The sequence below is a fragment of the Poecilia reticulata genome, linkage group LG14 (genome assembly GCF_000633615.1).
Source record: "Poecilia reticulata strain Guanapo linkage group LG14, Guppy_female_1.0+MT, whole genome shotgun sequence".
Lineage (NCBI taxonomy): Eukaryota > Metazoa > Chordata > Actinopteri > Cyprinodontiformes > Poeciliidae > Poecilia > Poecilia reticulata.
In genome coordinates, this window is record NC_024344.1 from 10,204,213 (window position 1) to 10,222,403 (window position 18,191).

Sequence of the window (18,191 nt, forward strand, 5' to 3'; positions counted from 1 at the left end):
GACTTGCTTTCTACAAGTACGTTTGAGTGAAATAACAATGTTATGTTTTGCTTTTAATTCAGTTCACTTCATATTCAAAAATCAGCACATATCAACTCCAGACAAAAGTTAAATAAAGAGGATGATGAATGCTATAATTTTGTAGGAGCAAAAAGTTTAATAATTAAACAGAATATAGCTATATAACATTGTAACTTATATTGACCTTCACTGTTTGTGAAGGTGGCAGGAGGTATTTATGAATTAGGTTATGGTCTTTGAAAGTTGCATAATAAATTACTTATGTATATACATTACACATTATACAGTCATATTTCATAAATTAGAATTTGTGTCCAATGAGCCTCATTTGTCAGAATAAGAGTGCCTTTTGAAAACAGCAACCTTTAAGCACTAAGTTAAAATATAGCATACTTTTATCTAAGACCACATTTTTATAATGAAATGTTTTTATTGGCCTGTTACACTGAAATCTTAAATGCTATATAGCTTTAATTAGGCCTCACCCTAATTAGCAGAAATAAAGACTTGAAAACATCAGTCTGTGTGTAATTATTTAATGTGCCTCACTTTGTAGATTGCGTTCCTGAAATGCACTTTACAATTGTATTTAAATTTACTGAATATGAGTGAATATAAATTATGTTCTGATTTATATTTTTGCTGGTTCCATGCTTGCCATTATGTTTCTTACTGGATCGATCTCTTTCACACACACTAATGATTCATTAAACGGCTTAACTAGAGGCTAAACAACTGATGCAGTTATTTTCAAGAAGAAGCTTTGGACACCATTGATCACATGACTCTGGTAATCCAAATTAAGGTCCAGACACTGTGCTTCTGAGAAACTGAGAAATGTCTCTTGACAGAAGTGCAGGAGCTAATTACAATCTCTGCTAAACTGGCTACTTAATGAAGTCAATGCATGCGTTCAAACACGTGAAGACATACATTAAAGGTGGTATATCTTAATTTATTCATAGATAAAAAATATTACAGCAGAGCATAGTTTACAGCTGTTGTAATACATTTAATCTTTAGGAGCTTCATTAGCTAAATTGTCGAGGTTCTGTCCATCAAAGCGAATGAAGTGCCAGCCTTCACTGACTGTGAGATCCTGAGCTCCTTTGGCAGCGTAGAAGTCTCTTGATGGCGTGTTCCAGTCGAGCACCGACAGCTGCAGCCGCACACACTCCTTCTTTCTCCCCACCTGGGTAAACACAACACTCCTCTGATTAACCATGCACTGGATCACAGCACAACATTATTAATATGTTCACATACTGGCAGTCAGGTTAAAAATACATTTTCTTCTGAGCTGCAGCAGCACGTCCACAGTCATCTGTGTGCATCAGAGTAGATACTAAATGAAGTAAAACATACCTCAGCAACTTTGCACAATAAACCCTTGCCAATGCCATTTCCTGTAGCAAAAGAATTTCAAAAACATACAGGGACATTACAAAGACGGTAACTAAAACAATACATTTAAGACGATACAAAAATGTTATATTTAGGAGAACACATTTTGTACCTCTGAACTCGGGCATCACATACAGGTCTTCCAGATATACTGATCGTCCTCTCCATGTACTATAGGTGTAAAAGTACAGAGCATATCCCACGACTGTAAATCCTAACAAAAGAACACAAAACACACAAACAAAAAAATCAACAAACATAAAAAAATAACCCTAAGAACAATTACAAAGCGCACTCTCTGCATGCATTGTATTTGTCTCTAAAACAGGAAAACAGATGTTGGGACCTCAGTGTTTATTTACCTTCTTTAGATTTGTGCTCCTCAGGAACTTCTGCAACAAGACATTCAAAAAAGGGATTCTGGCAGAAACCGTCACGCTCCAGTTCTGAATTCACACAAAGGCAGATTAGCAAAAATACACTTTTTATTCCTAATCTTTTCACAGACCAAACAAACGGTATGCCTTATATAAAGTTATGAATAAATAATGTGCTTTTTTGGATAGATTCAATTTTCCAATTGCATCTGAATATTTTGGATGGTAATTTGAGTTTTTATTATTTTCGGTTTACAGAAGAAGTGGTGCTTGCATAATGTTACTCGATCAACCAACCCAGCTAAACATTCACCAACACTGCAAGTGCTGCTGTATCGCTCTCTGTATATTTACCTATGTTTGGTTGCAGTTTCTCTAATATGTAACCTCACAGGGTATGCATTTTCCACCTGCTTGACTTTTGCCTTTGCAGATATCAGACCAAAATGTGAAAAACAAAAACCACAAGGTTTACAAACAAAAACTTGTGGTCACTTTATGAGAAACCATTACGTTTTAAGGAATTTACATATATCATTAATCAAATATTCATACTTTCCACATGGGTAATGATATGTTTAATGAGATTACAATTACTGTTTTCCTCAAAAATAATGCAAACAAAACCTTATCGTAAGTCCTTTGTCTCAATTAAACAACTGTGAATTGGCGACATCTGCTGGCAAATATTTAAAATTGCACCATCTGTTTTATTAGGCAAGTCTGAACTTTGACAGGAACGTGTATGTGAAAATAGCAAATACACAACGAGTCTTAATTTGGACTCCGCAAGCAGATATTTTAATTTTTATACCTTATTTTCAGTCTATTACCTTTGTGAGAGATTTCCACCTGGTCGGGCATTTTTTCATACACCGCTAGCTCCTGCGAATTTCAGAAATATAATCATATCGTACAACATTTTCCAACCACAATAAATCAATCTGAACAGAGTAACAACCCTGCAACTACTGCTACACAAAATATAAGGAAATAACGTTCAGGTTTGCAAGTGTTTCGAAAGCAGAAAGGAGTTTCAGCTAGCTGCCTGCAACTCACCATTATCATCCTCGATATGTCTTTGCAGTCTTCTTTTGTTGAAGGCCGTACTCTGAAATTCATTATTACTACAGCAGATAGGTAGATATCTATTTGAATAAATCACAACTGCTAACTATTAACTCTAGTTCCACAAGGAAAGAGTCACGATTCGTAGGACTGTCCTTTCAAAATAAAATGGCTGTTAAAGCTATGGTTGAATCCGTTCACCACAAACTATGTAAAAAGGAAAATTTACATTTCATGTTATGTTTCTGGCAAAAATCAGACTAAAACGTTCCTGTAATAAATCTGTTAGGGTTACCAAAATTACTTAAATTCACTAAATGGCAAAAATAGAAGTGATTTCTTTTAAGCAAATTCAGAAATATTTAGAACTGCTTTAAAACTGTATGACTTGGGTATCATTTCACACATTTCTCTATAGTTTTAAGGGATACTGACCTGTTTTTCCATACAGAACTGCTGTAACGGACTTACGGCAAAATAACAAACCTATTATAGTAACATAGTTAGGTAGTCAAATAGTAGTAGTTTTAAGAAGTTTAGTAGGACAAAAAAATTGACTCAAGACAAAATGCTCAAGATCATTATTGATTTGGAACAATTTGTGCCTAAACACTACTTCAACTTTCACTCTTCATTACATGAGATAAAAACTGTTAAGATTTGAGTCTCATGAGTCCAAGTCAAGCCTAAAGTCTTTAGAGACAACTCAAAAGTGCAACCAGAAGTTATTTTTTTACAACTTAAGGGTCTAAAACTCGAGTCCCCATTTTTGCCTCACAAAACAATGATCCCGTCATCTGGATTTTCCTCAACTTGCTCAAAGGCATAGCAGTCTTACTGCATTTAAACTTCTGAGTTTAAAATAGAAAAAGGTCACAATAATCTGGCTTTTAGTCAACGGAAAGTTGATTGGGAACCTGCAGCAAACTAAAATAGAAAATGTTTAGTCTTTCTAAGTTTCAACAAAAGTCCCAAATAATTCAACGATAGAAATTTGCAAGTAATGTTAAAGTGATTTGAAAACACCCGTTATATTTAGCCAGAGTGGTATTTCTTTGTATGTTATCAATGTTGCCTATTTTAATCTTTTTGCACTCCATCTTCCAACAATGATTTTTTTTTTTTTTTGCTTTAACACCTCTTGCTTCATTGGATAGCCACCAAGCTCTTTTCTTTTTCTATTGTTTCATACAACAAACAAATATTTAACATTAATTCCACAAACACAACACACAAGACTTAATACAAAATCAAATTTATTTTAGGGTAAAAAAAGACATGAAATCAGTTAGAATATAAGCTGAAATGCTGATGATTTCACAGACTGTTCAGCTTCCACTGAGCATCAAGATATTTACAAAGTCTGGCCATGTTTGCTCTCATCAGTCAAGAGTTCACATAATTCTCTTCGCATCGCTCCAAAGTGGACCCCTTTAGGTTCGGTCGAGAAAAACTCGAAGATGAGAAGACTCTTCTTTACCAAAACACGTCAGTGTGGGGACTGGGTACTTGCTGCGGGGGAATCGGAGCGCTCCAGCTTGATCCCTCCGTCGACTTGAGTCGAGGAAATGGAGGATGGAAGCACAGAGCTCTTGGTCTCCAGGGAGGAGGCAGACGAGGGAAGAGATACGACTATGTACTTCTGCATTGGCCGGGGAGCCGTGAGTCCAGAACCGCTGCCGGGCTCCAGTTTTACCAAGGGCTGCAGTGTGGAAGTCGCACTGGGAACAGTGCTGGTTACTGGTGAGGCTGACTGGGAGGAGCTAAGGGTGATGACCTAAACGAAAGGCCAAAAGAAAAGTTTACTGCCATATAGTGGTAGTTGATTTTAAAATAGAGGGGTGCAAGTTAAGTTAGTTATTGAAATTTTTGTTACAGCATTTATGTCAGGCTTCCAGCAAATTTTTTGTTTTAAAGTTCCATAGTTTCCCAAAGTGTCGTTTCAAAACTTCTGTCCAAATGTAAACAAAAAACAGACTTTTGGCAGATATGGAAAAACCACAAAMTGTAAAAAAAAGAAATGGATAGACAGACAGATGAATGGACAAATGACTAGAAGGACCGATGGATGGACAAATGAACGGACGTCTGAAAAGATCAGTGGCCAGATCGAAAACCAGACGGACAGACGGAGGAATATTGGATCAGCTGATGCAACAATTAATGATTAGAGAAATCTTATTTACACAATGACACCAGAGAAAAAGGAAAAACCAGAAAAACTTTAAATCAGATTCTACATTTAGAAAAAATTCCCCTGGACAGAGTTCCTGGTTATTGGTCCTCTAACTAAACTAAAACTGAAAAAATGATTACCTGCTGGGTGGAGGCAGCTCCCGCACTGGTTCCCATCACAATGTACTTTGTTGCCGGTGGCGACGGCTGAGACGGAGTACCGGGTCTTGGAGACATGAGGGTGAGGGAGCTCGGGACCTTAATGATGCTGGGAGTGCGAGGCCCACCTGATCCACTCAACCCACTTTGTGAGACTGAAAGCGTGGAACGAGGCTGCAAGAACATTTAATCACATACGAATAAACAGCATGCAACTCTTAGGACGTCTCATCGTAACGGATTCTGAGTGTAAATCTAAATTAGATCATTGCCACTAGCTTAATTTACTAATGTCCAAAAATTGATTCACCTCCACTTGTGTTTTTCTGACCTGTGTGATTGTTAAGGTGGTCCGGTTGACTTGCTGAGCTTGCAGCGCTGCTTGAGTTCTGGCCTTCATTACATGAGAACACAGCATGGGCCCGAGGTAGCCGTAGTCCGTCCGGTATTGCTCCACGTTGTCCGGCTGAGGCCGTATTTTGGCGATGACGCTGGCGCAATGTTTCTTTGAAAAAAAAAAACAAACAAAAAAAAAAACAAACTTATGAGCTCAACTTTCAAATCAAAGGTGTAGACGTTGTGTTATGTTTTCAGCATATGGAAGTACATTATGGAGCAAACGGTAAAGAAAACCGTTCTTTACCAGAAGGAGGCTCTGAACGTGTTCAGCTCCTATCCTGTCGATGTTGGACACTACAGGCCCGTCCATCACTGCCTTGATGCGAGCGCCCTCTACAGCGAGCCGAGGAAGGATCAGCGTCTTTATCACCTATGAAACGCGACAAGTCAGAGTCGTGACAGAAGGCAGGAAAAAATGAACTCAAGTTTTATTTAGACAGACAAGAAGTTAACTTTAAGCATGTTTTGTGTTTATAACATTCCTTACATCATCTTCTTCATCATCTAAACAAAAATCTACAATCTGCACATCTTGAGGACTGAACAAACTGCAATAGGATGAAGATAGTAAAATATTTAAACAAAATTCCTGAAAAAAGGATTTTAATCAGATTTATTTTAAAAATATTTCAATTCTATTTTTATATAGTTTGGTAAACAAGGAAATTAGGTCGAACTTACATCAGCTCCCAGTTCAGCGAGCCCTGCGATGGACCCGTATCGCGTCGTCCACTGGGTTTTGTCATCCAACAAACTCTGGAGGACAAAAACAAACAAAAAAAAAATCTGAAATTTGATTTAATGTGAGAAAAGTTTAGAGCCAAAAAAACCAACATATCAATCATGGTACAACTGGAAAATATGAAGACATCTGAAGAATCCAACATAGGAGTGTTTAGTTCACTCATTTGTTTAACTGACTGTCAAAAACATACTCTTCTTAGTTAAAGAGTAGGTTTATGCAAAAAACATAAATTCTGTCAGAGAAAAAAAAAAAGAAATGGAGTTGAACCAGAAAAATCACCTTGGTGAGAGTTTTGGTAATACGGGATTGGATGTTATTGGTGGTTGTGCTGAACGTTTTACAGCTCTGGGCCATCAGACGAGCCGCAAAGTCTCGTAGAGCCCAGTGGTTGTCGACATCTGGCCGTAAACAGAGCTGCTTGCTCACAATGCAGGTGACCACCGCCGGGATCAGCTCATGCAGCTGAAGACAACAACACAACGCATCGCTCTGCATCAAAACAGTAACTATTTCTCTTAAGTTATACATGTTATATTTCGTTTGTTTTCTATACTCACGTATTTTTCCAGATACAAAGTGGGGTTGTCCATTAGAGCTTTGACCATCCGCATGAGGTAAATCAGTAAAGCCAAGTTGTTTTGCACCACATTTACACGAACCTTTGGAGAGAGAATAAAGTCAGCAAAGATGTGTGCGGGTGTTGTATCTGGTGTAAAATGTTACGGAGCTAGAGAGGCACTGATCTCACTGGCAAAATAATAAACAAAAACATGCCAGTTTTTCATTGATCAGCAGTGATTATTGGCTGGCAGTGTCAAGTTTGGAAAAATCATAGTCATTAAAAACTAAAATGCTCCAATATTTGCTCTACAAACGCATCAAACCACATTTGCTTTGTTAACCTCCAAAAAGTGCAACAGAAAAATCAGATACAAGTTACACACATTTGATTTTACACTTAAATTTGGAAAATCTTGTAATTTCTTCATTTTCTGCTGGATTAAAGATTTCCACTTTCATCAAATATCCTACAGCTTCTTTTTCCTCTATTATGTCTTATATTACAAAAAGAAGCAGAGCTGGTCAAACTCAGAACTCAGAAATGACTTACTGGTTCATCTCTATTCAGAAAATTAGAAATAGTTGGGAGACATGCTTACTCCTTCAGAAATGAACGTGCTGAATCTTGGGAGCATCTGATAGAGTCCAGGATCGGTAGCAATACTCTGTAACGCTTCCTGTGAGAAGAAAAAAAAAGAGGCTTACCCACAACAACAGAGGTGAGAAAGATATGAGTTGGCATTTACAGTAAGTAACAGTCACTGTACTATAAGCCTGGCGGGCCACCAGGCCTTACTTGTGCCCCCACCAGGCTAAGCATTGCTTATTTACTTAAGTCTTTTTAAAATGTTTGCATGTTTTAAGTCTTTATAGTTGTTGTTGAGGAATTAATCTTCAACCTTTAAATAACACATAATTATCAAGTCATATTTTCAAATTTCCTGTCAACTTTAAACATTTTTTAACTCAAAAACACGACGGCCGCTGGATGAATGACTGCCCTAGCACCCAACTACCAGGCTTAGCAAGTTTTCTGGGGGAAACTTTAAATTAAAATAATGATTTATTGCCCCTGCATACTGAAAAACCAGTAAAACTTACGGCTCGTTTTGCTTCGCAGGAGCCAACACACGCCTCTGTGATTTCCTTGTAGTAGAGTTGCTGCTCTACAGAAAGCTCGTGGGTGCTGCGTGGTTTCAACCTGATCAGACCCTTCTCCTTTCCTGTGAAAAGGACAAAATTGTTAGATTCAATGGAGATCAGACATTCTTCCTCAGAGCATTCATAACAAAAAAAAACCCAAAAAACCAGAACAATTCGGTGTAGAAATGGTGATAAAATGTGTGGAATTATAATATAAAACGGGAAAGCGCACAAAAATATTATTGAAGAAGTTCCTCCAAAACGAAAGGAGTAATACTGACCTTTGTTATCAGGAGCTGGTGTGTTCTGACCTTTGCCTTGAATTGCACCTTTCTCCTCCTGACCAGGCTTGACCACTTTGAGCGGTTCTGTTGATTCAGCTTTCTGTTGCTCTTTTGATGCTGAAAAGGAAAGGAACAAAAGTTATGCCCAAGTTCCCATTTAAGACTAAATAAATAAATAAATCACAATTTCCAGTTTTAAGATACTGAAAATAAATATTAAACCTGACTAACCTGGCGGTGGGTTTTCTGGAATTGACGGCTGAACTCCTTCGATACTTAACCAGTGTGCTGTTAGGAAACGAATATCGATCGTAAACCTATTCAAAAGCCACTGAAAACACCTAAAGCAGAGAAAAGCAGCTTGTAATCTTGATAATCTGTGTACCTTTGAGAGAAACATCTAAAGGAACCCTTGGAAGAGGCGTGTTTATAATGTCGCTGAGGTCGACCTCCTTCTCCTCGTAGAAATGAAGTTCTCTTCCACCGCCACTCGCAAAGCGGAAAGGGATAAACTCCTGCGACTGAAACCCGTACAGGGGCTAACAGCACAGAGAGCAACATGGAAAACATCAGTAAAATGCCCGAACATGAAACAGCAAAACTGTCCTGCTTCGCTTCTAAACTCCACTTACCTCCACGTTTTTTAGTTTCAGGGCATTGTCTATGTCACTGGTGGTTAGTTTGCGTCTCTTCCCGTGATGCATGAACTTTAGAGCGTCCTGTGGAGAAGAAGAAGAAAACGTATAATCGCTAAGATATTTGAGATTTTTATTTCAGACTCAGAGCAAACAAAAACAAAAATAGTTTTAATAAATTACCTGTGCAATTTCCTTGATTCTGTAGCTGACCTCTTCGCTAAGGGCCGCACAGCTTTCCTCCTGTAGCTGCCCCACTCCCACTGACTCGGCCATGGCCTTCATGGACTCTGTGGGCAGGCTGACCGAACATTGCTTCTGCCGACGTTCCTCCGCCATGACTGGGAAACAAAGCAGGACGTCAGCCCATTAATATTAGTGTTTTTTTCCCATAACATTGTGGGCTAATAAATATTTTGCAGCTTATTTTTAAGACGTCGTGTAAACAGCGTATTGCCTTTCACTTTGGTTGATTCCTGTTAGAGTCAACTGACACTAATGCAGTTTGACAGATTTTGACACCTAATCAAACCAAAATGACTAGTCAACGTCTGGCTGCTGGACATTTTCAGGAGTCATATTGATATTTACCAACAGCCCACAGAGTTCAAAACAGAAAATTTTTTTGAAAACATCAAAGCAGGTACAAAATGTTCCCTGACAGGTAAAAACTGCTTCATGCTTGGTTCAAAACGTTCCTTGGCAGAAGACTCTTTTTTTTTTACCCTCAAAAGTTGATCACAAAATGACAAAAGCTACAAAAGAACAGAGCTACAGAATGACCGAGGGGGAAAATAACAACCATGAAATATTATTTCTTTTTAATGTTAACCAAAAAATGACAGAGACATATAATCAGCCCTAAGGCCACTTTGTAAGAGTGTATATATGTCAATACAGTAATAACTAACAGAAAAAAATATGAGACAGGAAAAAGTCTCAAGTACAAGTGACAGAGTTGGACAAAACAACAAAAACAAACTGAAACTACACTGACAGTTTGTCTTGTGCTTTCCAAAGGTAAGAAACAAAACTAAAAACAAGAATAAAGCTCGATCGGTGCAGAATTACCCTTTAAAAACCATTACTAGAAACCGTTTCCTTTTCATCAACACACCATTAAAAAGCGCAATGAAACTTTGAGACAACCACGATGCTGGAAAGCGGTCCAACAGGTGCAGGTAATTCTGTCCCTTCGCCATTTTGTATATTTTATTTGTATTTTGTTCTTTTTATCTGTAATGGAGCATTGTACACTGATCACGTGTCAGTTCTTACCCACCAGGTGCAAGTTTTACACCTGCTTCGACAATTTCACTGTCTTTACTCATTGTCTATTGAAAGGAAATGTGGATATGCAACTCCATATCTACTAGCAGCAAATATTTAGTTATTATAGTTTGATCAGGGGTATTTATTTCCCTAGACTACCAGCCCAAAATGGATGGAAGAAAGTAAAGTATATTTTCAGAAAATATTATACATTTTAATATATTATATATGTAAGGTTTAAGCATCTACATTAATACATTTTCTCCATAATTTATGAACATACTTAACTACAAAGAACATTAAACTGAAATTCAGTTGGTTAGGTACGTGAGAATGAAGTAGAAGAAATGAAAATGAAGTAAGAAAACACAAAATGACAATTTGTAAGACATGAAAGGCAGTACAAATGTGCAGAGAGACAAACTGATGCGGTATCAATCTAAACAACAATCTGTTTTAACATGTTTCAATGAATCAGAATATCGTTTATGTCAGTAATTCAATTCAAAATGTGAAACTAATATTTATACACTCATATTACAAAAAGCATTATATAAAAAAATCTATTTCTGCTGATTTAGATGGCTTTGACTTATAGCTGAAAAAAGCACAAATCACAACGTAGCATTTCCATATTTAGTTTTTTTTCTCTTATATGTAATTATCAAATTTTCTGATTTTTTTTCACTTTGTGTAATACATATATGCAGGTTTTAACTGAATAACTGAAAAACTTTTTGATGATATTCTAATTTATGAAACCCACTTGTTGATTGTGAGTTATGAGTGGCAAAATAAATCTGAAAAATAAATACTCAATAAAAATATATATTTTATTCGTTATAAACATTTTTTAACTGAATTATTTGGATTGTGTTTGTACAGTGCATCGATATAAGCAAATCAGTGCTACACAGGCTACCTCGCAGGGTGTCCAAATAAAGAAAATTAAGAAGGCCTTATTCAAAGAACAGAAAAGTATACATTTCCATAAGATATCCGCGCTATTTCAAAGCTGGATGACACTTTCATTTAAGCAAGGAAGAAATTATTCAACACGATTTCACCAGTCGTTTTGCTATCAAAGCAACAAACACTCAGTTGCACCTTTAAATGTCATTTAGCAAGAGATACAATAAGATCAAACTAAAAGCAATTTTTCTCTTGGTGGTTAAATTAAATTTACTAGTATATGTAAACACTAGTGCGCTTCATATTGAGCGGGTCAGGCACTCTGACGGAACAAGTAGTAACCGCCAAGTTCCGCCAAACATAAGCATGCAGTAAAATACTTCAATTTTATCACAAGAAAACGAATTGTCCTAGCTTTAAAGCTCATGGCGACTTTTAAATTAACTAATACTTACGCTTAAAATATGCCTGTTAGCTTCTATGCTAATAGCGTAGCTACCGTTGACATTATTACCTGTGAAGTTTTCCTTTCCCGTTCGAGTTCACTCGGGATTTTAAACAAACAAATGATATCAAAATTTATAAAAATGACAATGGCGCGAAGCTATTTCTTCTCTGGTATTATCCATCACTGGCTGTTAACGGCTGACTTGATCACAGACTGCAAGCTGGGACATCCGCTCATGAATTAGCGCTATGTTCTATCGCCATTTTGAGTCACGTTCCAGTTCAGAGATCGCGAGATTACAACTGACAGCTACATTAAGTGGCGTTCTGTTTAAAAGTAAATACGAAAACAAAGATTGCACTTTGAATTATAAATTGCGCAGAAATATCAAGAAATAAATCACTTTAAGAGTCTACTATTAGAATTTATAAGTTTTACCATGAAAACCCGTGTTAAACCTTTACAGAACAACCCGTTCTCCAAGCGGAACTATTGTTATTGCTACGTTCATAGGGGGAGCGTTATTGTGTAGCTACGGAGGAGAAGGTAAGGAACGTGCAAGGACATTGCGAGAAACAAACATGTATAGATTTTTATCCCGGACTGTTTGTACGACACGAAACAACTTACTTTGTGTCTACGAGGGCCATGTGTTTTCAACCAAATACGACAACGTTTCTAGGTGAGTTTACTTTGCCAAATAAATAATATGAGCGCAATAAATGAGCAATAGATGCTCGTAACAGACGACTACAGGTCTTCGGTGTATTGTGATGGTGTCACACAACAGCTTTAAGTTTTACGTAACCTAACATTCATTTCCCATGTGGTAAGTACATAATGTTAGCTGTTRGCTGTGCAGATGGGGCGGGGCTTATTGATTGAAATGTTAGCCAGGCATGCCAATCAATAAATAAAAAATTTTTAAAAGCCCAGTGATTCGATTGACTTTCCTCAATTTAAGTTGAAACGTTTAAAAAGACTGCTGTCCAAAATCTCAAAACGACAGTTATTAGATGTCTTTAATTATGACTATTAAGTTCAACAATTTCTACTTTCTAATGGTAGAAGCGGTTAAAATAGACCTTTTGAAACAGTTTGTTTTTGGTGACCATGGAAAAAAAGTTTGCTAGCCTATTAAATATGGTGGTGGCAGCATCAGGAGTTTTGCTGTAAGAGAGACTTCTACACTTTATAAATGGATAATGAGGAAAGAACATAAGGWGGGGATATTCACCAGCCAGGAAATTAAAACTTGAGCACAAGTGGATTTGCCAAACAGTCAATGACCCATATTGCCAAATTAATTGCACAGTAGTTTTGTGAAATTGCTTTCTTGCGTGGCACTTTTCAGTATTGAATATTATTTGGCTATCCTTTTACTTTCTGTGATTGTAATTTTTGTTTCCTATCTCGCGCAGGGTATTAACTGGAGTTGGAGTAAACCCTCTCAGCACATGCTCAGTCAGATTCTGTGAAAAGAAAGACAATGCAATCGCCTCTAATAAAGACGAGACAACAAATGTAGACACTCAAGCAAAGATTACCCAACTACAGGAGGAGGCAACTAATAGAGGTAGCACGCAACAGCACAGCAATGTTAAAGTTGAGCAGGCCTTGTCAAAGCCACCACAAGTAAATACTGATGGAGCTAAAAGTGGGAAGGAGAGTCTTTTGAACCTCCTTGGAGCCATGAAGGTTGAAGTTACCAGTAAAAAAAGGCTCAAAAACCTGAAGCCAAAGCAAAGTCTTGAATCGGCTGCAGCAGCCATGGAGAGCACGTCGAGTATGTTTCAAAAGGCAACAGTGCAAGCTTCAGCACAGAGGTAGGAAACCTTGGAGTTATTTCTAGCACCTTGCAGAAGTATTCATATTCTGTTAAAGTCACATTACATAACTTTTTATGTATTGTTGGGATTTATGTGAGAGATCAACAAACTATGCTTGTGGAAGCATACCTAAAAAGCGTGACCCAAGTTGTATTGTATTTGTCTAGCACATGCAGTCCTAGTAAAATACATTGACATAAAGTTGTGTAGTAATAAAATGTGGAAAAGTTTAATTACTATAAACAAATTTTATCATATGACATTTATTTTTGCTTCAGTGTTGAGTGTTTTCATTCCAAGTTCACAGGATGACGTAATTACACAGTCCATTTATCCATTACACAGTCATTTCAGTTAACCTGCTGAAACTGACCTGCAGTTCCTGGAAAGTTTCTACGGTTTTTGTTTCCATTTTGTATTTTTAGTGAAGCATTGGATCCTGATCTGGTTGCAGCAGCATYTGCTGCAGCCTCCACTCTTCCTAATCGCAGTGAGGCGGAGTCAGAGCTGCTGAAACAGCTGAGGCAGCGCAAACTTCTCACAGAAGCTCAGAAAAAAGGCAACATCAACAATCTTGGGTATGTCACCTGCATATAGGCGCATTAATATATGCTTTTAACAGTAATGTGTTAGTTCATCATTAATGAGAGCTCACTCTAAATTCCCCACAAACAATGTCTGAGTGTGCATCAGCTGAACACACGCACACATGCAGGGTGTTTTCCATCAAGTGCTCGTTGAGCCACAGTTATTTGTATTTCCACCAAAGTAAACTCTGGCTCTGCCAGCCAAAACCAGTAGCTATCCTTGGAGCGGTGGACAGCAGGACAAGAGGAAAGAACAACTTTAGTCAGGAGCTGGGAGGGCGAGTTACGGGGACCAGCAGCTTCATGTTGTTTTTAATTTGTGAAATGAAAACAAAAACAGTGCATCAACAATAATAAAATGTTTGATAGCATCAGAATAACACTATCTGACTCCCTCTTGTGTTCCACTAAGTTTATTTTGATATTCCTCTTCACATTCTTTAAGCAGGTCAGTTATTTTCCTATGAATCCTTTGACGGTATTTCCAGCTCACTCCTTTGACACTGTCAGTCTTTAAATATCAGCAGATAGTTTTGATGAATCTTTGCATTTTAAAGAATGGTAGCAGACTTAATTTATTTATATTTACTAAGCACTATGTTGTAATACTTCCTCAGAGTTCTTTTAGCTGACATGAAAGTAGGAAAAAGGTCTGGTCGGCAGAATGCTTGGCCTACTGATCAGATCCGATTTGACGATGATGGACAAGGATACGTACGTGACAGAGGAATTACCAGTGAGCTGGCCAATGTTCGGAAAAGGTAAGCACATTCATAACACTGTCAGTTAAATAATAATAAATATAAAGCGAACGTGTGTTTGTTTTTTATATATATATATATATTATTTCTAGGAATATTTTCCCGGCAAAAAGACTTAATATCTTCTCTCAAACCACTGATGAACAGGGAGATGAATCAGCACTTGGTAATAACTTTTCATAAACATTTCTCTATTTTTATCTTTTACACCATTAGTGAATCTAATATAGACGTGCAGTGGAACACTTCTTCAGGTATTCAAATTTGACCGTTGCTGGACAAGTCAATAAGCCATCCTGCTGCAACTCAGTGTTATAGAAAGAGCAGTGCGGGAGTAATAAATTTTTGTTATTTTGTGGGACATTGCTCATAACACTGGTATCATATCTCCAGCTAAGCCGACCCTGTGGGACATAGAGTTCGCCAATGAGTTATCTCTGTTAACCAACCAAAAGCCACATAACGGGTTTGAGGAAATGATCCAGTGGACCAAAGAGGGAAAACTGTGGCAGTACCCGATTAACAATGAAATCGGTGAGTGACAGAATACTTATTTGTCTTAATTTTATTTAATTTTTTTTTTCATTTTACAACCACAAACTGCATTCAGACCAACACAAAGAAGTGCACAACATTGAGTTGGAACAAAACTGAGAGCTAATTTTCAAAATGTCTTTCCAATAATAATGTGGAGGGGATATGGTTTCAACACCCTTTAAACTTTGACAAGGTGCTGTAGCTGGAAATTATGAGAACAACAGAAGCTTGGAGTACATCTGTCTCTAGAGGAGTGTTAAGTTTTCATGTCCAATTGTAATTTGTGGCTGTAAAGTGGCAAAATCAGAAAGAAAAAAAAAAAACTTCTACAAGATCAAACAGATAAGATGTAGTCTCCCAGTCACTGTGATGTTGTAATCTCTTTCTGTGTTAGGCCTTGAAGATGAAGCCAGTGTCCCGTTCCATGAGCACGTCTTCTTAGAGAAACACTTAGAGGACGGCTTCCCCCGTCAGGGGCCTGTGCGTCACTTCCTGGAGCTGGTTGTGACTGGTCTGGCTAAAAACCCTTACTTGACCGTTGAGCAGAAGAAGGAGCACATTTCCTGGTTTAGAGACTATTTTCATCAAAAGAAGGAGGTTCTTAACGAAGCTGATGTGTACCTAAACTAAACCCAAGAGGGTTAAAGACGTTTCCCATATTTGCTGGACATAAACGTACAAAAATGGGACATCATTTTTCTCAGCAGGGCTTTGCTGCCTTGTGTACATTCACAGGATCTAAACAAAAAGTTACAGGTTTTTTCTCTGAAGAGCAGTTAGTGTGGACTCGTACAACTTCTTTTGAAATGGCTGCGTACAACTCTTAATTTTTACTTTTTTTTTGTTAAATGTGTCACGTCATATTCTATTAAAATATGTCATGAAACCACAATGTGTTTTCTTTGTGGAAGGACGGGAGTGGTAGTCTTTCTTTTGGGAAGCTGACAGTCAGTAATTTATCTCCACCAGCCTTTGTTCAGTCTCCGTGGTAACCAGAATTTACACTGGCTGATTGGTGCTGGTAGTTTCTATAACAGCATGAGATTTTAACTCTGATCTCCACCAGGATGTACTATTGTTAAAAAATGAGCACACAAAAAATGTCAAATATTGAACCTGATATTTTTAACACTATTTTGGAAAAGAATAAGATTGTTAATTCAGACAGTTATGACCATCTATCAAACTCTGAGCAACGTTTTGTCCCACTTCTCACTTTCAGCTCTGAGATATTTTGAGGGTTTATTTGCAGGTCACCAGACTTTGACTAGGCCTGGTGCTCTTCATTTTGTTCTCAGCTAGTCGATGGCGGATTCACTGATGTAATTTTGATCAACGTCGTTTTGCAGGATCCAATCAGTTACCAGTCTTTAGAGTTTAATGCTACTTACAAGTTCAACCAGTTCAACGTAGTGACACAGTTGAAAGACTACAGATTTTGAGATACTTTTGTCCAATCTCTGTCCTAGTTTTTGATTGTCCGATGACAGGTAGTACGCGGCAACGACTGATATCCTCAATGGAGTTTGAGAGATTAAAGAAAGAATACGCTGAGGTAAATATTTTTGTATTTTCTAAGTGCCTAAGTTCACACGGACGCCTAGAAGCGTGATTAATAATGTTTTTCCAGATCTTCGGTCCAAACCTGAAACCTGTGTGCCTGTAGTCTGGGCCTCAGTTTACAGTAAGAACATTATTAGACCTTGAACCTTGTATTCTTTGTACAGGAAGTGCTTTTTAGAGTTAAACAAGCTCTCAACAATATGCCTCACAGATTCCTTCTGCACTAAAAACACTTTACTCAATCTATTGTCCGACAAAGTGGTGCATGACAGGTTGCTGTTTGAAAGTACCCCATTTCCACTTTTTGTTCACGTTTCCTCAAACGGCGTGATAGGCATGATAGGATGTTGGCACCAGCGCCTTATTTCTGTTTGTGCGGCCTGTGTAACGTAAGAAAAGGGTTTGCGTTGAAAGGGTTCAGAGATTGGCCACTAGATGGCGATACTGACAGGTGATCTTGTTTCTACAAACGAGTAACCTCTAAATGTGCCATATTAAAGAAAAAACGTTTTCTTCTAAGAATTTACATCCAAGTAAAATTKTTTAGCATTTTTTTCTTTTATATGGTCAAATTATTTTTTGATATCATATAAGCTGTTATTTTTGTTGATATCTTTGAAATCATTGTGAATAAAACTGGGTTGCCTCTTCAAAAAGTACAACTGTTGACATTCAACTGAAATGGACAGAAATAATTGAAAGGCTTTTTCATGCATGTTTGTTTAATTTAAGTGCAATCATATTCAAGGCTAATTCAACTCTGAATGGAGATATTACTGGTTCCCTGCAGACTAATGAAACCTTTTGACGTTTTGTGTTGTTCCAGCCGTCTGTAGGTTTAGATTTTGCCTGCTGGATAGTAAACGTTTGCCCTGAATTTAGCTTTAGCAGTTTCCCATTAATTCTGACTGACTTCCCTGGCCTCGCAAAAGAAAAATATCCCCACAGCATGATACTGTCCCTACCATGTTTCTCAGTGGGGATGGTAGTTTTCTGTTGCACATAGTATTTTGTATGTTGGAAGAATTTCTCATCTGACCAAAAGGTGTTTCAACTTTACGATTAGGTTTACGTGACTTTCGTTAAACCGCAGACTTCTTTTTGTGACGATAAAGGACACATTTGTGGTACATGATGAATGTCTGCTGAGACACAATCTCACTGTGATCTCACTTACAGCTCCTGCAGAGCTATAATGGGCATAATGCTTGGTTCTCTTATTAATGGTCTGATAGTCTTACCAATGTCAGAAGATGGGTTAAAAATGTTCCATGACATGTTAAAAAGTTTAGATTTTCTAATACCCCAACT

General features: G+C 37.6%; 3 protein-coding genes across 4 annotated transcripts; 1 reads left to right on the top strand and 2 right to left on the bottom strand.

Annotated features, from left to right (window-relative positions):
* Positions 1-955: 955 nt before the first annotated feature.
* Positions 956-3,142, bottom strand: sat2b (spermidine/spermine N1-acetyltransferase family member 2b). The gene is made up of 6 exons (XM_008427667.2): positions 2,862-3,142; positions 2,636-2,687; positions 1,788-1,871; positions 1,538-1,639; positions 1,387-1,427; positions 956-1,213 (listed from the first exon to the last, which is right to left on the bottom strand). The coding sequence occupies exons 1-6, from the start codon at positions 2,922-2,924 to the stop codon at positions 1,034-1,036; spliced, it is 522 nt and encodes a 173-aa protein (XP_008425889.1). The 5' UTR covers positions 2,925-3,142; the 3' UTR covers positions 956-1,033.
* Positions 3,143-4,108: 966 nt separating this feature from the next.
* On the bottom strand, positions 4,109-11,890 carry taf6 (TAF6 RNA polymerase II, TATA box binding protein (TBP)-associated factor). 2 transcript variants are annotated; one of them, XM_008427668.2, is made up of 15 exons: positions 11,670-11,889; positions 9,155-9,312; positions 8,969-9,055; positions 8,722-8,875; positions 8,568-8,624; positions 8,334-8,453; positions 8,011-8,132; positions 7,509-7,586; positions 6,906-7,007; positions 6,628-6,810; positions 6,285-6,359; positions 5,848-5,973; positions 5,536-5,709; positions 5,187-5,378; positions 4,109-4,647 (listed from the first exon to the last, which is right to left on the bottom strand). In XM_008427668.2, the coding sequence occupies exons 2-15, from the start codon at positions 9,308-9,310 to the stop codon at positions 4,360-4,362; spliced, it is 1,914 nt and encodes a 637-aa protein (XP_008425890.1). In that variant the 5' UTR covers positions 9,311-9,312; positions 11,670-11,889; the 3' UTR covers positions 4,109-4,359. The 2 variants fall into 2 exon arrangements, with proteins under 2 accessions (XP_008425890.1, XP_017164213.1); XM_017308724.1 differs by having other exon boundaries at positions 8,011-8,453; positions 11,670-11,890.
* Positions 11,891-11,990: 100 nt separating this feature from the next.
* mrps31 (mitochondrial ribosomal protein S31) lies at positions 11,991-16,209 on the top strand. Its single transcript, XM_008427669.2, has 7 exons — positions 11,991-12,285; positions 13,025-13,429; positions 13,858-14,010; positions 14,637-14,780; positions 14,873-14,946; positions 15,174-15,314; positions 15,712-16,209. Exons 1-7 carry the CDS (start codon positions 12,185-12,187, stop codon positions 15,945-15,947), a joined length of 1,254 nt encoding a protein of 417 aa, XP_008425891.1. The 5' UTR covers positions 11,991-12,184; the 3' UTR covers positions 15,948-16,209.
* Positions 16,210-18,191: the final 1,982 nt, after the last annotated feature.

What these genes read in the sequence shown, in the direction of transcription:
- sat2b (XM_008427667.2), bottom strand. Translation starts at nt 2,924, where the DNA reads ATGAATTTCAGAGTACGGCCTTCAACAAAAGAAGACTGCAAAGACATA. An exon ending in ACATATCGAGGATGATAATG is followed by an intron (nt 2,688 to 2,861) that starts GTGAGTTGCAGG and finishes TGAAATTCGCAG; the next exon opens with GAGCTAGCGGTGTATGAAAA. An exon ending in GGAGCACAAATCTAAAGAAG is followed by an intron (nt 1,640 to 1,787) that starts GTAAATAAACAC and finishes TTCTTTTGTTAG; the next exon opens with GATTTACAGTCGTGGGATAT.
- taf6 (XM_017308724.1), bottom strand. Translation starts at nt 9,310, where the DNA reads ATGGCGGAGGAACGTCGGCAGAAGCAATGTTCGGTCAGCCTGCCCACA. An exon ending in GCACGTTCATTTCTGAAGGA is followed by an intron (nt 7,008 to 7,508) that starts GTAAGCATGTCT and finishes CTCTCTCCAAAG; the next exon opens with GTTCGTGTAAATGTGGTGCA. An exon ending in TCGCTGAACTGGGAGCTGAT is followed by an intron (nt 5,974 to 6,284) that starts GTAAGTTCGACC and finishes CGCGTTTCATAG; the next exon opens with GTGATAAAGACGCTGATCCT.